Here is a 19,137-nt window from a genome sequence, read left to right as displayed (position 1 = left end):
AGAAGAATTGTGGAAGAAAAGCTTGGTGAAGAACAAGCTGGATTCAGGCCAAATAGAGGCTGTCAGGATCAGATCTTCACTTTACGATAAATAGTTGAAAAATCATGGGAATATAACAAAGATCTGTATTTAAGTTTTGTCGATCTGGAAAAGGCATATGACAAGGTGCCAAGAGAGAAGCTATTCAATATGCTACAGTTATATGGTGTCAATGGAAAATTATATCAAGTAATACTTAGTCTTTATTTGAGTTGTAAGTCAGTTAGAATTGAAGGAAGTACAGGAAGATGGTTTAATGTTAAATCTGGTGTGAGACTAGGATGTACATTATCCCCTCTGTTATTTATTATCTATATGGATCACATTATGAAGTAAAGTGGTATTAAACATGATATCAGAATTGGAGATGTTAATGTCAGCTCTTTGCTTTATGCAGATGATGGTATACTTCTAAATAAATCCACTACAAGTTTCCAAGATTCCCTAACTAAATTGAATAACTGTTGTAATAGATATGGTATGAAGGTCAGCAATAAAAAGACAAAGACAATGAAAATAGGTAGAATTGTTGAAAATGTCAACTACATTGTGAACGGAGCACCTGTGGAACAAGTAAAACATTTCAGCTACTTAGGCATGATTTTTAGTGAAGATGGTAAAGTAAATATGGAAATAGACAACAGAATCAACAAAGCTGGTATGGTAGGAAGTCAGTTGAATAAATTTATATGGAATAAGAGAGAAATTAGTCAGAACACTAAATTAGCAGTATACAAGACAGTGTTCAAACCAGTTTTAACTTATGGATCTGAGAGCTGGGCCAGAAGTAAAACACTCGACCAAAGACTAGAGACCGCAGATATGAGAGTCCTGAGAAAGATTAGAGGCATGAACAGATTGCATCAATGGCAATATCATATTAAAAACGAGGATATTAGGTGACATTGTCAACATCCAGGAATGTGGTCACTTAAACATAATGGGCGAGGAAAGATTAGCAAAACATGTGTTCTCTGCCAGATTGGCAGGAAAACAACACAGAGGAAGACCAAGATATAGGTGGATTGATACGGTACAAAGTGCCTTAGACGATAGAAATATAAGATCTAATAATGTTGGAGTATTGACAAGTAAGAGACTGATATGGAGGAAAATTGTAGATAGGAAGTTGGTAATGATGTAAATTTTTCATGTAGTACTATCATATCCTGTACACCCCTTGAGGGTACATGTCAGGAAATTGATGATGATGATGATAATTATGATAGTATATTATTATACTGACATGTTTGAAAAGTTTATTTTATTTTGTGAATTAATTTTTAATTTTGTATATAATTTATTTTAGTATATAATTGTATATAATTTATTTATTTATTTAATTTTTCACTGAAGAGGTCAGGCCAGGGTAAACGATTAACAAAACATTTAGATTCATCTTACTTTTGTGTAGTGTCATGTAGCTTCTGTCCTGTACATATGCATGTTTTCCTGATGATGACCAAAATACAGAGGTCAAAATGTCGAATGTCATTTTTTAAATTATAAGTAAAGTAATTATTCCAACAAGTGTTTTGACTCATCATCATCATCAATTTCCTGATGTATATACCCTCCAAGGGATGTTTGGGTTATTATAATCACTAGTTGTGGTAGTGTTGGAGGTGGGCGGTAGGTGGCGTTGATTCGTAGTAGAGGTAAGATGTAGAGACAGTTGAAGATGTCCTCCCGCGATGAGTCTTCGGACTCCTTGGAGGTATCAGGAATAATAATAATAATAACAGCACTAACTACATGATTTAGTTTACATTATTATTAATCTCCTATCCACAATCTTCCTCCAAAGTAGTCTATTACTTGTAAGCACGCATATATTGTCATATCTAACATTTCGTTCTTCTAAGGCAGTTGTCACTGAATCAATCTGCCTAGACCTTAGTGTATCTCTGGGTCTCTTTCCTGCCATCCTGGCTATCAAACACCTGTTTTGCTAACCTTTTCTCACCCGTTCTATTTAAGTTGCCATACCATCTTAGATTAACTCTGCTGACACATTCTTGAATGTTTATAATGCCAAGTTCCTTTCTAATATCTTCATTTTTAATATGATTCTGCCATCGACACTATTGGTTCACTCCCCTAATTTTTCTCAGAACCATCATATCTGTGGTCTCTAGTCTTTGATCAAGTGCTTTCTTTCTATCCCAACTCTCAGATCCATAACTTAAAACTGGTTTGAACACTGTCTTGTATACTGCTAGTTTGGTGTTTTGGCTAATTTCGCTCTTATTCCATATAAATTTATAAAGCTGGCTACCCATGATACCAGTTTTGCTTATTATGTTGTCTCTTTCCAGATTTAACCTGCCATCCTCACTAAAAACTATGCCTAAATAGCTGAAATATTTTACTTGTTCTATAGCATCATCATTCAGAATGCAGCTGAAGTTTTCTATGTTCCTGCCTATTTTCATAGTTTTAGCCTTTTATTGCTGATTTTCATGCCAAATTTGCTGTTATTCAATTTAGTTAGAGGATTCTGGAGACTTGCACTAGATGTGTTTAGGAATATAACATCATCTGCATAAAGTAAAGTGTTAAGTTTGAAATTTCCAATTCTCATATCAGGCTCGATGCCTCTTTCTTTCATAATGTGATCCATATAAATGATGAATAAGAGCGGAGAAAATGTACATCCTTGTCATCAAACCATCTTTCTGTATTTCCTTCAATTCTAACTGCTGACTGAGAACTTAAATACAGGCTATGGATTGCTCTGTATAATGTCCATTGACCCCATATAACTGTAGTGTTTTGAAAAGCTTTTATCTAGGCACCTTGTTGTATGCCTTATCCAGATCTACAAAACTTAAGTACAGATCCTTGTCATATTCCCACGATTTCTCAACTATTTGACTTGAAATGAAAATCTGATCTTGACAATCTCTATGTGGCCTGAACCCCTGCTTGTTCTTCTCCAAGTTTCCCTTCCACAATTTCTCAACTTCTTTTCAAGTATGCTTGCATATATCTTACCTTATATCTTATCTCAGTAGAAAAACTCCTCTGTAATTCTCACATTCAGCTTTATTCCCATTTTTTTATAGATGGGTATTATGAGAGCTCTACTCCATTCATTGAGAATTCAACCTTCTGTCCAGGCCCTCTGAATTATGGTGTAGCCACTTCAAAACTTTTATACCTCCATAGTTAAGTATTTCTGGTCAAATATCATCTACTCCAGCTTTCCACATTTCAAGTTTTTGATGGCTTTTTTTACCTCAAGTATTGATTTGTACTCATCTTTACATCATCATCATCAAATTCCTGACATGTACCCTCAAGGGGGATGTTACACTGCTTTTAAAATTTTCTGGTATGGTTCTGTCACTGCTTGGTTCATCTAATTTAATGTGTGTTTTTATCTTCATAAATTCTTCACTATGAATGCTGACCACTGTGTAACCTTAAAAGAAATAATCTACTAACTTTGTATAAATCAAAAATCCTCAGATCTTTAGAATATTGTTCATCACATTTGATGTGGTGCACTTAAAAATAACCTAAATATTCTGATCTTGTTCAGAGAGAGTGATCAGGCCGATAGAAGATTCCTCACTCACTTCATCACTATCTCATACATAAACTGTTTCAGCTATGTGCCATTTCTATAGGTACTTCCAGGAGAACACTATTTTAATGAACCATAGCATCCATGTTTCCTAAGTTATCTATTGGGCCTATTAAAAGAGGGAAAGTAGTTGCAACCATCCCTTTTCAGTCCAACTGGAAATGCACCAAACCTAATTCTCACCTTTTATTCCTCTATACCTGTCCTCTAGAACAGTGTTTCTCAAAATGTAGTAAGTATACCCCACCCCAGGGTGGGGTGGGGGTAGCGAAAGGTCTTCAGGGGGTACATGGCAATTTTTGGCTATGCATCATTAATGCATGAATCATTATTAAGAAAAAAAAAGAATTTATTTTAAACGTACATATTTCGCAATAAATTATATATTATGTATGAATTCTCCTACTCAAATTGCGAGTTGCTATCGCCATGATGTTCATGTCCTGGCGATAGTAACTTACATATCTCAAGTCTTGTAAATTACTGGCAATTTTTCCTTGAAATAATGAGAAAGAAGATGAAGCTATTTGGGTAGATGACTTTGATGATGCACACAAGGAAACTGTTCTCGATGCCAAAAGTAGCGATAGCGAATAGGAGCTTCTTGGTAAGTTACACCATTTTCAGTTCTTTTCTGAAAACTTTAGTTTCCGAAAATCCCCGCATATATCTTGCACCACAATTTTTTAGCTTTGATTTTGGGAAAAAAGTGCAAGTTATATTCAAGTAAATGCAGTAATTTTTTTAGCTTTCAAATTCTTAAGTATGGATCATTGGTTAAAGACTGGATTTATAAAACGCACAAAAGAGAGCAATATAGCAAATACAAGTAGCTGCAAGCAACAAGAAAATGCTGATATTGTATCTGGATCAAATGAAATTGATAAAGGCGTGTCATCTGACACCTCTAGAGAACCAACTAGGAAGAAGATGAAAAATCTTCGTAAGTATGATATGAATTACTTGAAATGTGGATTTTCATGGATGGGAAATGAAGAGGAACCTATTCCAAATTTTGTTCTATTAAAAATAAATCATATTTTTTGTTTACATGAACATATAAATTCAAATAAAATAGATATTTACAATGAAATATACTTTATTTATTTATTTATTATTTTGATAAGGGATACTTGGTAATAATGAAAATTTAAGAGGTACGCGGATATCTGAAGTTTGAGAAACACTGCTCTAGAACCTTCCTCATGGAATGTTCAACAAATACACTTCCAACTCTAAGAATAATGCGAATAGATATTTTAACAGAATAGTTGTAAAAAAAATTTGAGAAGAATGTAATCAGGAGTATGTATCAATACTTGAGGTAGAAAAAGCCACCTAGAAACATGAAATGTGAAAAAAACAAATGAAGTAGATGGCATCAAATCAGAAATGTTAAAGTCCAAAGATATAAAAAATTTTATAGTAACTACAATACATTAGAAGAGCAGATCAGAAGGTTATATTTCAGATGACTTGATACTATTTTATAGTATCAAGCTATAAGAGAGAAATAAAACCAAATGTGAGAATTACAACAGAATTTTCCCTACTGAGTATGCCAGGTAAGATTTATGCAAGTAGACTTGAGAAGAGGCTAAAAATAAAATTGCAGAGGAGAAACTTAGGAAAGAGCAAGTTAGGTTAGTTCAGGCAAAATAGCAATTGTCAAGATCAGAATTTTCCAGCCTGGTTGGCCAAGTGGTTAGCAAATCCATACTCCAACAAGTGCTAGTGTGAATCCTGCTGAAGGCATGGAAAAATAAAGAGGAATACAACAAGGATCTGTATTCAAGCTTTATAGACCTAAAAAGGACATATGATAAGGTGTCAAGAGAAAAGATATTTAAACCCTCGGTTATCTGGTATAAATGGGATATTAGGATGTTAAACGACACAACATATAAATAAATAATATTTGGCTGTAAGTAGGCAAATGATCTTAAAATTGAAGATGTTATAAGTGGATGGTTTGATATAAAATGAGGTGGAAGGAGTGTACCCTATTACATTGCTATTTATTATCTATATAGATCACATTATGAAGAAAACTGGCATTAAATCTGATATCCACATCAGATATATTCAACTCAGCTCATCACTTTATGCAAATTAATTCAGCTCGGCAACTAGTTGAATAAATGTATATATGGAATAAGGGAGAAATTAGAGATGGGATTAATGACAGAATCACCTTAACAATGAAGATATTGGAAATGTGTGGGCAGAGCTAACTGAAGATAGTATGGTCAACTTCAAGAGAATGAGAGACAAAGGATTTGTAACAAAAATAGAAGGGAAAAAAACACTCACAGGATGACCAAAGTATAAGACACTGCTGAAGTTAGAATTGCTTCAGAATATGACCATGTTGCCACCAATTGGTGAGAGTGACCATAAGGTCATGACTTGGGAGGTGGCTAAAGGAGTCGAATTTACAATTAAGACAGGGTATATGTGGAATTACCGGGCTGGTAAGTATGACAAGCTTAGGTGTGTGCTTGGCTCAATGCCATGGCATGTAAAACTGCAAGGGCTGGATGTTGATGGTGCATGGGAGGTGGTTAAGAACTGTTTGCAGGAGGCAATGGTTGACTGTATACCAAGAGTCCGAATAATAAATCAGGTAGGGGTTAAATGGATGAATAACACTATTAAGCTTGAGCTGCAAAAAAAGAAACAATTGTGGAGGGAATTTAAGGAGAAGGGTGACCATCAGGTGCATGAACAGTATAAAGCTCAGGCCAGGATGGTAACAAGGGTGGTAAGAAAAGCAAAAGCAGATTACGAAAGGAAATTGGCCATGCAGGCTAAAGAGAATCCCAAACAGTTTTTTCAATATGTTGCAAGTAAAAGGAAAAATGCTCATGGTAGAATGATCTTAAAAAATGCTGAGGGTAGGGAGGTAACTGAATCAGTCGATGTTGTGGAATTACTGAGCGAGCACTTTGCAAGAGTATATCATCCAGGTGGTGGCTTTGCGGAAATGGAGGAACCAACAGCTTATACTGGAATTGTGATGAATGAGGTAGAGGTAACTAGTCTATTACAGAACCTCAATGTCAATACATCTGTGGGTTTGGATGGTATACCAGCTCGTGTCGTACGTGAAGCGGCCAAAGAATTGTCAGTGCCCTTGACCATTATGTTTAATTTGAGCCTCAGGACTGGGTCAGTCCCAAGGGGGTGGAAAGAGGGGAAAATAGTTCCACTGTACAAAGGTGGTTCCAAGGCTGCTGTTGAAAATTACCGGCCAATCAGCATAACAGGAATCATTATCAAGGTCTTAGAGAAAATAGTCAAGAGGAAAATACAAGATTGGATAGAAGAAAATGGGATACTGTATCGGGGACAGCATGGTTTTGTGAAGGGTAGGTCATGCCTCAGTAACTTGCTCACGTATTATAACACAGTGACGGCTGAACTGGATAAGGGTAATGGGTTTACAGTGATTCTGCTGGACCTTGCTAAGGCCTTTGACAGGATACCACATGGAATTCTAATCAGTAAATTGCAGCATATGGGAATGGACATAGGGTTGGTGAGATGGATAGGAGGGTGGTTGACGGAGAGATATCAGAGAGTGGTTTACTCAGGAGTAGAGTCCACAAGACGGCCTGTGACTAGTGGTGTACCACAAGGATCTGTTCTTGGACCACTGCTGTTTAATTTGTTCATAAATGATATAGGAAAGGATCTGAGAGGAACAGTTCATTTGTTTGCGGATGATGCAAAGTTGGGTAGGGCAATAGTGAATGCAGATGACGTCAAAATTTTGCAGGATGATTTGGATAGATTGGAGGTCTGGGCTAGGGAGAATGGATGTCAATTTAATGTGGCAAAATGTAAGGTTATGCATTTTGGGGTGAAAAGATGGGAGGCAGTTTACTGCATTGGTGGAACCGTGCTCCAGGAAATTGATGAGGCACGAGATTTAGGAGTGTTGGTGGATAAGGAATTGAAATTTAGGGGACACATTGCAAAAGTGGCCAAATCAGCTCATCAAATCACTTGGTTGCTGAAGAATACGTTGACAAGCAGAGACAAGCAGGTTATTGTTCCTCTGTATCGAGCCTTGATAAGACCTCATCTCGACTACTGTGCTCAGATTTGGTCACCTAGGTTTCTTCTTGATGGGGAGGAGGTGGAGAGGATCCAGAGGCGAGTGACCAAGATGATAGCAGGTCTGTGGAATGAACCGTATGAGAACAGGTTGAGGATTTGTGGGTTGCAAAAATTGGTTGATAGGCGGAGGAGGGGAGATATGATTGAGACATTCAAATTACTGAAGGGTTTCTATAAAATTAATTCAGAAGATATTTTTGAGAACAGGGCTGGTTGTGGGAGGACTAGGGGACATCCATGGAAACTGGGCAAAAGTGTGGTTAGTAAAGGTGTTAGAGCTGGGTTCTTTACTTTTAGAGTAGTGAATGAGTGGAATGCGCTCCCTGAGTCTGTGGTGGATGCTGTGACAGTGAATGAGTTTAAGGCGAGGTATGATAGATACTGTATGAATGTCGAATAGTTGTGATGAAAATGATTTGGGGCCTCCCTCGATGAGTCTAATGACTCCCTGGAGTTGCCCGTAATAATAATAATAATAATAATAATAATAATAATATAGAAAAATAAACAGATCAAAATAAAGATGTGTCAGATAAGAGACTAACATAAAGGAAATTCATAAGAAAACTAGTACTCATTATCATCATTTTTTAGGATATACATTCTAGGGATGTACCATTGCTATTATAGTCCAACATAATTACTATTTTATCATTACCAGTGTTGCAACTGCTTTTTTTTTTTTTTTTTAATTTTATTTTTATATATATGATAATCTCACCAAGAAAGATAACAGATCTATATAGCAAGTTATTATCAAAGGCTAGATAACAACATCATGGTGTTAGATAATCCAGAAACTTTAACTTTTTAAGCTACTTCAGGCCTCCAATATTTATATAGCATTATTGTCTTATATTCACTGTCTGCAAATATTCACTGACATCCACATCATAGTGAGATTTGAATTGGACTGTTAGCTGGAGAGCAGAAAATCTATTCACCCACACAATTATATCAGCATTGTGGTGTTTGTTAATGTTTTGTTAAAAAAGTATGAATAATTTTAGAGAAAGTACAATGAAACATTACAGTTATTAAATATTTAAGTTCACTCTTGAAATATTTACATTATATGTGTAAACAGCTATTCATATGTTTAGTTATTTCTAGCCTTAGAAATGGCTTTTTATTCCAAGTTCCTCTAGTAGTATTTATATTTCAGAAAATATAATCTGAAAACATTCAAAGCCAACGTTCTATCTTTCTACCATTTCATCTACAGTACTCTATACTGAACCAGTCACGGATAGTATTGCTATTTATAATAATAATAAACAATTAAAAAAGTTTGATATCATAAGCCAAAAATAGTGTCATTACTTACAGGAATTTGCTGAATTTCGCCATTATTGTTAATGAACTGTTGAACAATTTGTAATCCTCCTGCTTGCTGAACTTGACTCTGAACAGGCTGCTGAAGTTGTAAAACCTGTGGTGTAGCTGCAGCTGCCTATAAAAATAAAGCAGTACTTTTTGTAAAAAAAATAAAATAAAATTCAAGAATAGTGTTAAGTTACCTTCTACATGATTAACTTTGTTAACGAATATTTACAGAATTGTTGTTTTAAGTAACAAAATGTAACTGGAAATAAAAGAACCAATATAATTAGAATTCTATAATTTGAACACTTTGTAGTAATCTGGTCTATTTGGATCCACCATCATTAGTCATATTTAAAACAAGTTGTAAAAGCAAAATTTCTACAGATATCTAACATTATCTCATGACAAAATTTAGCTAACTTGAATGGCACTAAAATGGCTACATGCTTTGTATATACTATACTATATGCTAACAAAACCTTCTTATGTTTTTTTTCTGTTTGTTTGTTTGTTTCTAATAAGTGCTGATTATTTTTTTTAAATATAGCAGTATTAGCAACGCCACTCAAGCTCTGTATACTAGAAGTATGCTTTGCTTTCAGAAGCCTTCATTTTCTTAATGGAGAATTGTTTATCTTTGTTCTAAAATAAAGCTTTTCATCTGATTTCACCAAGCATTAATTTTACAATGCAAACATTTCTTTGTTTTTCCCTTGGTTAAAAAAAAAAAAATTCAGCTTGTATATAAGCCAGATATCTGGCTTATATACAAGCTGAATCTGTGTTGTAGATTTCCAAGAAATTTTGGAAATCTACAACAATTAATGATATGGGGGTAGATCAAGCATTATATTCCTGCTCCAAAAGCCAAAGTATGATTTTTTTTTTTTGTTGTTGTTGTTTGCTTTTTTTCATACCACTTCAGACCTCCTATAAGCAAAGTGGTAGAGATAGTGTCAATGGAAATCAGTGACCACCTGAAAAGTGAACATCACTATCACTTGCAGTGGATTTATGTATCCTGACATCTGTATTTATAATATCTTAAATGATTTGTACAACTTTGAAAATCTAACTAATAAAACAGTGACAAGCTTCTAGTAAAATGAGCAATGCCTTTAATGAAGCATTTATTTGAGTATTAGAGGATTATTACTTTCTGATGATTTCACATTAAGCACTGCAATCTTAGTAGAATGAATTCACTTGATGATATTCCTTTTGAGAAATGTAAAGAAATAATATTCAATAATATATATATAATATGAAAAATACTTTTTTTTAGTTAATGAAACATATGCTACAGGTGTATTTCTACTGTTATTGGGACTTGAAGTTCCTGGACTTGGATATGTCAGACAGCCAGTTAGCTTATATATCTCAATGTATTCCAGCTGTTTTTTGCAAATTATTGTACATAGTTGCATAGACTATTACATATTCAATTCATTATATTGGAATTCATTCAGCGTTTTGTTCTAGAAAATGACTTGCTAAGGAAAGGATATTCGAAAGAACCGGAAATGTTTAAAAACATAAAACATAAAAAAATAAGCTACTCGTGAACAGCTACCAAAAAATGAAATTGTTCACATCTTTTCGTTACTCTACATACCTCATTATGTTAACACTAGTATGTCTTACAAAGAAACTAGCACACTGCCACACAGAAAACATATCCACCACAGCAGCAACAGAACTCAAAAAAAGTAAAAGATTCAAAACAAAGGTTTTCATCCTGCATACAGGCAAATCGGCTTTCAGGATAGATAGAAGTGGGGGAGATGGAGAGTGGGTGCCCTCCCTCAATGAGTCTTTGGCCTCCTTGGAGGTGTCACGAAACCTGAAGAAAACACTGATTAAGTAAGAGGAGCATTTGAAGTTGTCTGCAAGGATAGAAAAATAAGAACCCCATGGTGAATGTAAGAAGTGGAAGATGCAGTTCTAGAAAAGAAGAAAGCATATTGAAAAGTTCTTAACAAATAAGTTGCAGGTGCCTAAGAGATACAGAGAAAAATGTAAGAAAACAAAGCAGTGTGTAAAAGTAGCTAAACAACTGGTAACTAGTAAACTCTGGTAAGAATATATAAGATAAATATCAGAAGAATGATAAAATGTTCTAGTGGCCATTGGAAAAGTTTAGAAATGGAGAAAAGAATACTGTAAAAGGAATACGAGATTCATAACAAAGATGTGAAGGAACAACCTTCTGGCTTGGTTGCATAAGCAGAGTAAACAGCCTCCCACTGACAAGGAAGTTAGAGCTAACTTCCTTGTCAGTGGGAGGCTGGAAGTCACTGGAAAAACCAAAATACAAATGATAGTTACAGAACCAAAAGCAAAGTGCAGATAAAGAAGCACCTTAAGAAATTTTGTGAGGACATATCTACCCCAACAGCCCTATTATGGTAAGAAGAATAAAATCCTTGCCAGTCTTCTTGTAATTTTTGCTTAGCTACCTATTTTAGAGTTTGACCTCCGAATATTTGTGAGAAATAAAACTGATCAGTCATTTGCATGCTTACAGATTTATGGTGTCATAGTGGTACAGGAAAACCTTGCTTAACGCGAATTTGATATGCATGATAATCAGTTAGCACAACCAAGTGAAATTATACTATTTCTCGCTTTAAGCGAGTGATTAATCAGTTAACGTGATTTTTTTTTTATGTTATGCGAAATTTTTCGCGTTATGTGAAAACTGGAAGTCATTAAGAGACATGCAAGTGGCACTAGTAATACAATGATTGTGTGAGACCTAGCATACAGCGAGTCTACAGTTTTGATTATATTATATAAGAGCAAAGAATACAAAGAACAAGGAAAAGTTGCTACTGCTTCTTTAAGCATGCTGATCCCCCAAAATAGAAGCCATTTAATGATTGAGATGGAGCATCTTCTGTCACTCTGTATTGAGGATTATAACCAAAAAAAAAATAATACCTCTTAGTACAGGGAATATTCAGGCAGAAGCTCTCAGTATTTTTACCTCATTGAAAGACACCAAATTTCAAGAGGAATGTGAAAGCTTCACTGCAAGGTTAGGATGGTTTGACCGTTTTAAAAATCAAACTGGACTGCATAACGTAAGAATAACTAGGGAATCTGCTAGTGCAGATAAAGATTCTGTGGCCAAGTTTCCAGAAGATTTGCAAAAGACAATTCAGAAAGGTGATTATTACAATCGGAAAATATTCAACATCAACGAAATTGGTCTCTTTTGGAAGTGTATGCTAACAAAAACTTTCCTAGCTAAAACTGAAGCATCTCATCTAGGATACAAAGTATCTAGAGATTGTCTTACACTTTTATTAGGAGGCAATGAAGAAGGTGAATTTAAACTCAAGCCTATGTTAGTTTATTGTGCGCAAAATCCAAGATCTAACATTATTGAAGAAATCAGCACAATTGGAAAAGAACTTGGATGTAATGAACTGGATAATGAAGATGTGAGAGACTTGCTCGATTCCCATTTAGAACAGTTAAGTGAGAATGATCTCCTTCAACTAGGAGAACAGCATGCATATTAAGAAGAAGATAGGGGTGCAAACATGAAGAGAATGTTATGACTAAGAAGCTAACTGCAAAAGAACTTGAGCTAGTTTTCAATCACACTGAGTACTAAGGAAATTTTGTTTGATGCTGATCCTGATATGGAACAAAGCTTCGAAGTCCTCTGAAATCTTGATAAAGCAATTGCCAGCTATCACAAATTGCATGACAAGATGAAAAAGTCATGCATGATTCAAACACCTTTACTTAATTTTTTTGTAAAAAAGTAGCTCAATCAAATGTTTAGACATTACATAAAAATTTAAGCAATTGATTTTTATTAACTTTGATGATTTTATCCTCTAATATAGCTTATGCTGCAATTTTTTTCCAAATTTATGATAACTGATGGATGAATTATAATTATTCCTATTTTGTTTATTGTATTCACTTAATGCAATTTCGCTCAGCACGCATTACTTGATGGATTAATTAATCACGTTAAACAAGGTGACTTCTTACATAATCTTTTTTTGTCTTACAAGGTTAAAGTTCATACACTTCTGTACATAAAACTATAGGTTGACCAACTAACCTCTTGTGAATGGGCCCAACATAAAGAAGTTCTGGAAACTTTTGAATTTCTCTACAGAAAATTCTGTTAACAGATTAATTATTTTTGCTGATAATTGCTATGTGATAAATCTTTGAATAATAATGAATTTAAACAGAAAATAGGAAAAAAATGCTAATGAGCAGAAGTGTTATTCTAAACCTGGCTAGTTGTAAGGCTGAAAATCTGAATGTGAGCAATATCTTTTTCTCCTCTGTTATTTTTTCTTTCAATTCTTAAATTGAAAGAAAATATAGCGCAGGAGAAAAGAATGAAAATAAAAGTCAAATACTGGTGAAATAAATACTAACAGAAGGGAAACATTTAAATGCAGAGACAAAACATTTGTTAAAAATGCCAATTAAAAGAAAAAGTCAGATCTGTTACATAAAATTTCCTCAATTCCAGTAGGAATCTGATGATATATATATATATATATAAATCATGAACTGAAAGAACCAATGCAAAATTAGTTTTGCCACCTGAAGCAAAAATACTTTTTTGTTTCTTGGAATGACATTGGTTAAGTAAAAAATTTACATGAAAGAGAGACATAAGTAGTTAATGAAGAGATCTTATATTTATATGATAGATATCAGAGATTTTTCATCATATGATATGAAAAGCAAATTGAAACAAATGAATGGCAACCTTTTAATTAAAGAATACCTCTATTTTACTGCTGCTTACATCCTGTACATCAACTATGCAGAGGATATATAGAGAGAAGTATATTTTTCTAATGGATGAAATTTTTAAGAAGTATGATATTTACTGTGTGACCTTCCAGAAACCTAGGACCTTACAGAAGGTATCAAATAATAATAAAAACTTAGCAGAATATATGTTTACCTGTGCTGCAGGCTGAACTTGTACTTGGACTTGAGATGCAGCTGCTGGCTGAGCTTGCTGAATCTGCTGGGTACCATCATTGGTAACCTATTGACATTTTTTTTAAAGAAAAAATAAATTTCCCAAATTACTCTCAACTATTAATGAATATGCTATATATTATCTTTGAATATTCAAAAATTTGACAAAATATTAATAGTTCAATAAAAAAGGAAAAAAAGCTACTTTTTTTTAGGAGCAATTTTGCATAATTTAATTTATAACTTAAGTGCACAGTTTATATTAAGATATCCCAAAAATCAATTCCTGAACTGGATTTTTTTCCCATTTATTCTGATAAAACCTGCTAAAATATAGTAATTTTCCTATTTTAAGTGAAATATAAGCAGTATCAATATTTAAAAGAAAATCAAATTATTATTATTACACCTCTAAGGAGTCCAAGAACTCATCATGCGAGGGCACTTTTCTCTAATCCACTACATACATCTCCCCCTGCTACTCAGTTCTCCAATTATAACATAACAGCAGTACCACCATCAATACCATCTACTGCCCACCACTACCAACAATATTATATGTCTGTAAATTGAATGTTCTCATGGCCAATTTGCCTGTAAGCAAGATGGAAAAACCAGAGTTTCTGGGAAAACTCTGCTACCTCTTATATGAGATCAGCTAACTCACCTACACCTGTGGAGATTTCAACTTTGCTTTATTCAAAGCTAATAAACAACCAGTTAACAAATGAATGACAACCTTTTAACCAAAGTATGCAGAATAAAAAAAGGAAAAATAAAGATAAAAATAATATAATATATGTATGTATATATATATATAAAAGACTGGACTGGATGAAAAATATAGAAGATTGGACCTATCTCTCATATGAGGAATGCAGCAGAGGCACAGAATAGAACATGGTGGAGACACATGGTAGTCAATCTCCTGGAGGGAAAAGACACCTGACAGGACAGGATATAAAATAAAAATATAACTGATATTATGATAGTCATTATTCTATTTCATCATACTTTATATTATTTATTTTTATTATTTTTATCCTACTTGTATTTCTCCCATCAATTTGGTGTAGCAACATGAGAATTTGTTACTTTTTTTGGTGAAGATAAAGTTGCAAGTGAGTTGAATCAAATCCCTGAACAAAAAACTCACACGTTTATTTAATATAGCTTTTATTCTTACTTGCATCTTCATTTTATTTTATTCCTGCTTTTATTATTTCTAACATTTATCCTATATTTTTATTTTATATTTACTTTTATTATTTCTATTCTTATTTTTACTATTTGCCACATGCACTCTCTCTCTAAATAACAGTAGCATGAAAATACATCTGCATTTTTGAATATTTTAGACTAAACTGATTATCTCCTAAAAATATCTCATATATAATGAAAGTAGAAATATGGCTCAATGTTTGTGGTTATAAATTTCAAAAGGACAGTTAAAATAGTAAATAATTAACACTCTCTCTGTTAATACTCTCAATCAAATAGCAGTTTTTAAATAACAGGCCAACCTCCTATATTCTTGCTACTTTAGTTTAATTATATCATATATGTGATGTTTCAGGAAATATTACTTTTTTTTTTTTTTTAAATTAGATGAAGTAGATAAAGCAGTCATTCAGCTATATTATCTGTAGAACACCTGCAAGGAGGAAACCCCCCCCCCTTTACAACCTTCTCAACTTCAGTCCAATTATGCCAACATTTTCAAGGGACCTTAAATAACATCAGAAACAACTACAGGGTGTTCGGGATAAATTTGAGAGTTTCGTAAGGAAAAAGAAAATCTTCTTTGTATCTATTAAATTTAATGAATTGACAAAAAAACATTACAGGCAGAGTTAATTACAATACTATCAACAAGATTTACTCAAAATAACCACCATTAGCATCGATCACAGCTTCAATTCTGCTTCGGAACCTCGAACAAGCTGATGCTACAGTCTCCCTGGGAAGGGCCGCAAAAACTGTTTTAATTTTATCCATTAACTGGGCTTTTGTATTACTGGAAGTGCGATTGGTGTCTTTTTCAACTGCGCCCCATACAAAATAATCCATGGGGTTAAGGTCTGGGGAGTTTGGAGGCCAAACATTTGGACTGGTGAAGTCGTAGAAATTTTCAGACAACCATTTTTGACTTTTCCCAGAGGTGTGGCAAGGGGCCGAATCCTGCTGCCATACATACGGCCTACCATTGGCTACCCTTGTTATCCAGGGCTTGACTACAGTTAGCAACTCCACGAACAAAGCCCGAATTCCAATGCCAGGGTTCTTCAACACCTGTTCCTGCAGATTTGCGAGGAATTCTGCTGTACGAACGCAATCAGATCGTCTGCTAGGGATCTTTCTTCTTGCTACATCCTCGTAGTCACCATTGCAAGTCTCTAGTTCATGCCTGATTGTTTTTACTGTATTCAGGGAGCATTGGGCAGCAGTCGTAATATCCTTATTTTGATGGCGGGCACGAATCATCATGATACAAGTTATTCTCTTCCATGATTCAGGTGGGTTCCAGCTATCCATCCTTTCTGACATCTTGTATATGAATGAAGAAGGGTCCAAACTTTTAAATGAAGAGAAGTGTGTGTTAATACATGTAACTTACGGAAAAATATAATTAATTATAAATATGTCAAATTTATCCCGAACACCCTGTATATCGCAACTATTCCAATTAACTAATTGTTGCTGTTTATATAATGCACTCTGAGAATGCTGGGCAGAAAACCAGCAAAATAATACAATTATTAAGAGAGACTTCCAGGGAGTCAGGGACTCATTGGGGGAGGCCACATACTACACGCACCAGCTATCATACTAATTCTTGAACAGTGTGAATAAATTCAACATCCAATACATTGCGAGCACGACATCCAATGGCAATCCATTCCAATCATGCACCACCCTATGAGAGAAAAATCGAGTCGCCCTCACCCCCTTCTTAGCAGCATTCATTCTCAGCTTCCAAGGATGCCCTCTTGTCATTTCCCCCACCCTCCATAAAATGAAAAATTCCATCAACTGAAATCTTATTCTATACGAACTTTTAGAAGTTTGTAAGTCTTAATCATATCACCTATCTTTCTCCTCTTTGCTAGTGTCTGCAAATTTTCAATCTGTCTTCATAATCAGTAGTGAATTCCACAATCCTAATATCATTTTTAACAATCTCCTTTGTACTCTCTGCACTGTATCAAAATCACAACCAAAAACCAGGAGACCAGACCTATACACAATAGTCCAAGTGGGGGTCTTATCAAGGCCAAAATGACATCCTTATCTTTGCATGTGAAAGTTCGTTTCAGCATTGCAATTATCTTTTGAGTTGTATTTGCAATCTTTGCTACATAGCCTCTGAACTAACGCTCAAAGATCTCTAGCCTGGTCAGTGTCTTATAGCATAATTCCATCAATATAATATGACATTGGATGTCTAATCATGCCAAAGTGTATGACTTTGCATTTACTGGTATTGAACTGACATCCATTTTCCAATGCCCAAAATTCCAGCTTTTTCAAAGCACTCTGCAAGTACTGCATATCAGCAGCTTTCCTGATTACCCTACCAGTCTTTGCATCATCAACAAATACCTGTATGTCGCCTGTCAAATCCTTCCCAATATCATTAATGTACAGACTGAATAACAGTTAGCCAAGGACTGAACCTTGTGGTACACTAGTTACCTTAAGTCTTGTGGACATATATCCCCCCCCCCCACATACCACTTTTTGATACGCTATCAGTATCATCTTTTATCCATGCTAATATTTTATAAATCAAACACATATTCTCCAATTTATGCAAGTCTTCCATGTTGTATTCTGTAAAAAGCTTTATCAAAATCCAAAAGTATCATGGTGCGTCCATGGTCCCCTTGCTTAGTTCAATCGTAATTATTATAGAATGTGAGCAAGTTGCTAAAACAAGACCTTCCCTTAGTAAACCCATACTGTTCATTGCAAAGTAGAGGTTCACTGTCAGCCCATTTCTGAATACATGTCCTAACCAATTTTTCTAAAATCTTCACCACCATCACTCCTGAGATACCAATTGGTTGATAGTTGGGTACATCGGTCTTTGCACCACCCTTGTGAAATGGGATTACCACACATTCTTTCCATTCCTGCAGAATCTTCTCTGTTCTAAGACTCAAATTATATAGCCTGGTTCAAAGGAATAGCCAGTTCAGCTGAATACCTTTAGCACCTGTGCTGACATCCCACCAGTCCCTATTGCTGAATTCTTATTCAGTTTGTGCAACAGCTCTAATACCTCCTCTTCACACAACTGAGTTCCTTCATTCAGTGAAGAGGTAGCAGTGAACTCAATGCTGCATACACCAGGTTGATAGCTTTTAGCAAAATGAGCACTCATTAGTTGAACAACCTCTTCTGCATCTGTCATCCTCGTGTTCATTCTTTCTTTTACTTGCACCATATTGATAGAAATCTTGTGAGTTGTCTTTAGCTTACAGAGCCAGTTTCTTTTCATACTCAGAAGAGCTTTCCGTACAACAGTTGTGACTATTCTAGCCTGCTGCTTAATTTTCATAACAGACATCCTTATGCAAATGGTATTCCTTTCACATCATCCATTTCTTATGAATCTCTTGCTCAATAAAATTACACATTCATTTGACTCCTGCCCTATATATTCTATGAACTCTTGGGACACATTTTGATATTGCATCATTTAAGTATTTTTTAAATGCTTCTCATGCACTGTCGATATTCTTCCCATCCAGCAACTGATACCACTCTGCTGAACTAAGTATACTCCTCAGTTGGTCATAATTTCCTGCTTTATAGTTCAGCAAGTAACCATTTCTGAACGGAACATTCAGAAACTTAGTCACTTCGCAAGTGAGTATAGCATGATCACCGTCACCAACCAGAGGCAGAATAGTTATGTCTTTAACTGAAACACCCTCTGACACTACAAGGGTGGTCTGAAAGGTTCTCAACCTCGACCTTAGATGGCAACACTATCGGCAAGATTTTTTTTTTCTAAGTTGGTACATCTGTCATAAGCATCCATGTGAAATTGCAAGTCATTCTATCAAGTA

General features: G+C 34.8%; 1 protein-coding gene across 3 annotated transcripts in view; it reads right to left on the bottom strand.

Moving 5' to 3' along the window:
• Positions 1-19,137, bottom strand: part of Nf-YC (nuclear factor Y-box C) — a 211,168-nt gene that overhangs the window by 49,211 nt on the left and 142,820 nt on the right. For all 3 annotated transcript variants that reach the window (XM_090415626.1, XM_090415627.1, XM_090415628.1), the window contains exons 7-8: positions 14,040-14,126; positions 9,084-9,209 (exon numbers count right to left, since the gene is read on the bottom strand). In XM_090415626.1, coding sequence (XP_090271752.1) covers positions 9,084-9,209; positions 14,040-14,126 — 213 coding nt within the window. The remainder of the gene's footprint in view (positions 1-9,083; positions 9,210-14,039; positions 14,127-19,137) is intronic.

The sequence above is a fragment of the Typopeltis vanoorti genome, chromosome 3, assembly GCF_054136105.1.
Source record: "Typopeltis vanoorti isolate ZY-2024b chromosome 3, IOZ_Tvanoo_1.0, whole genome shotgun sequence".
Lineage (NCBI taxonomy): Eukaryota > Metazoa > Arthropoda > Arachnida > Uropygi > Thelyphonidae > Typopeltis > Typopeltis vanoorti.
The sequence above is the reverse complement of the archived record's forward strand: the minus strand, read 5'-3'. Positions and strand labels throughout refer to the sequence as shown.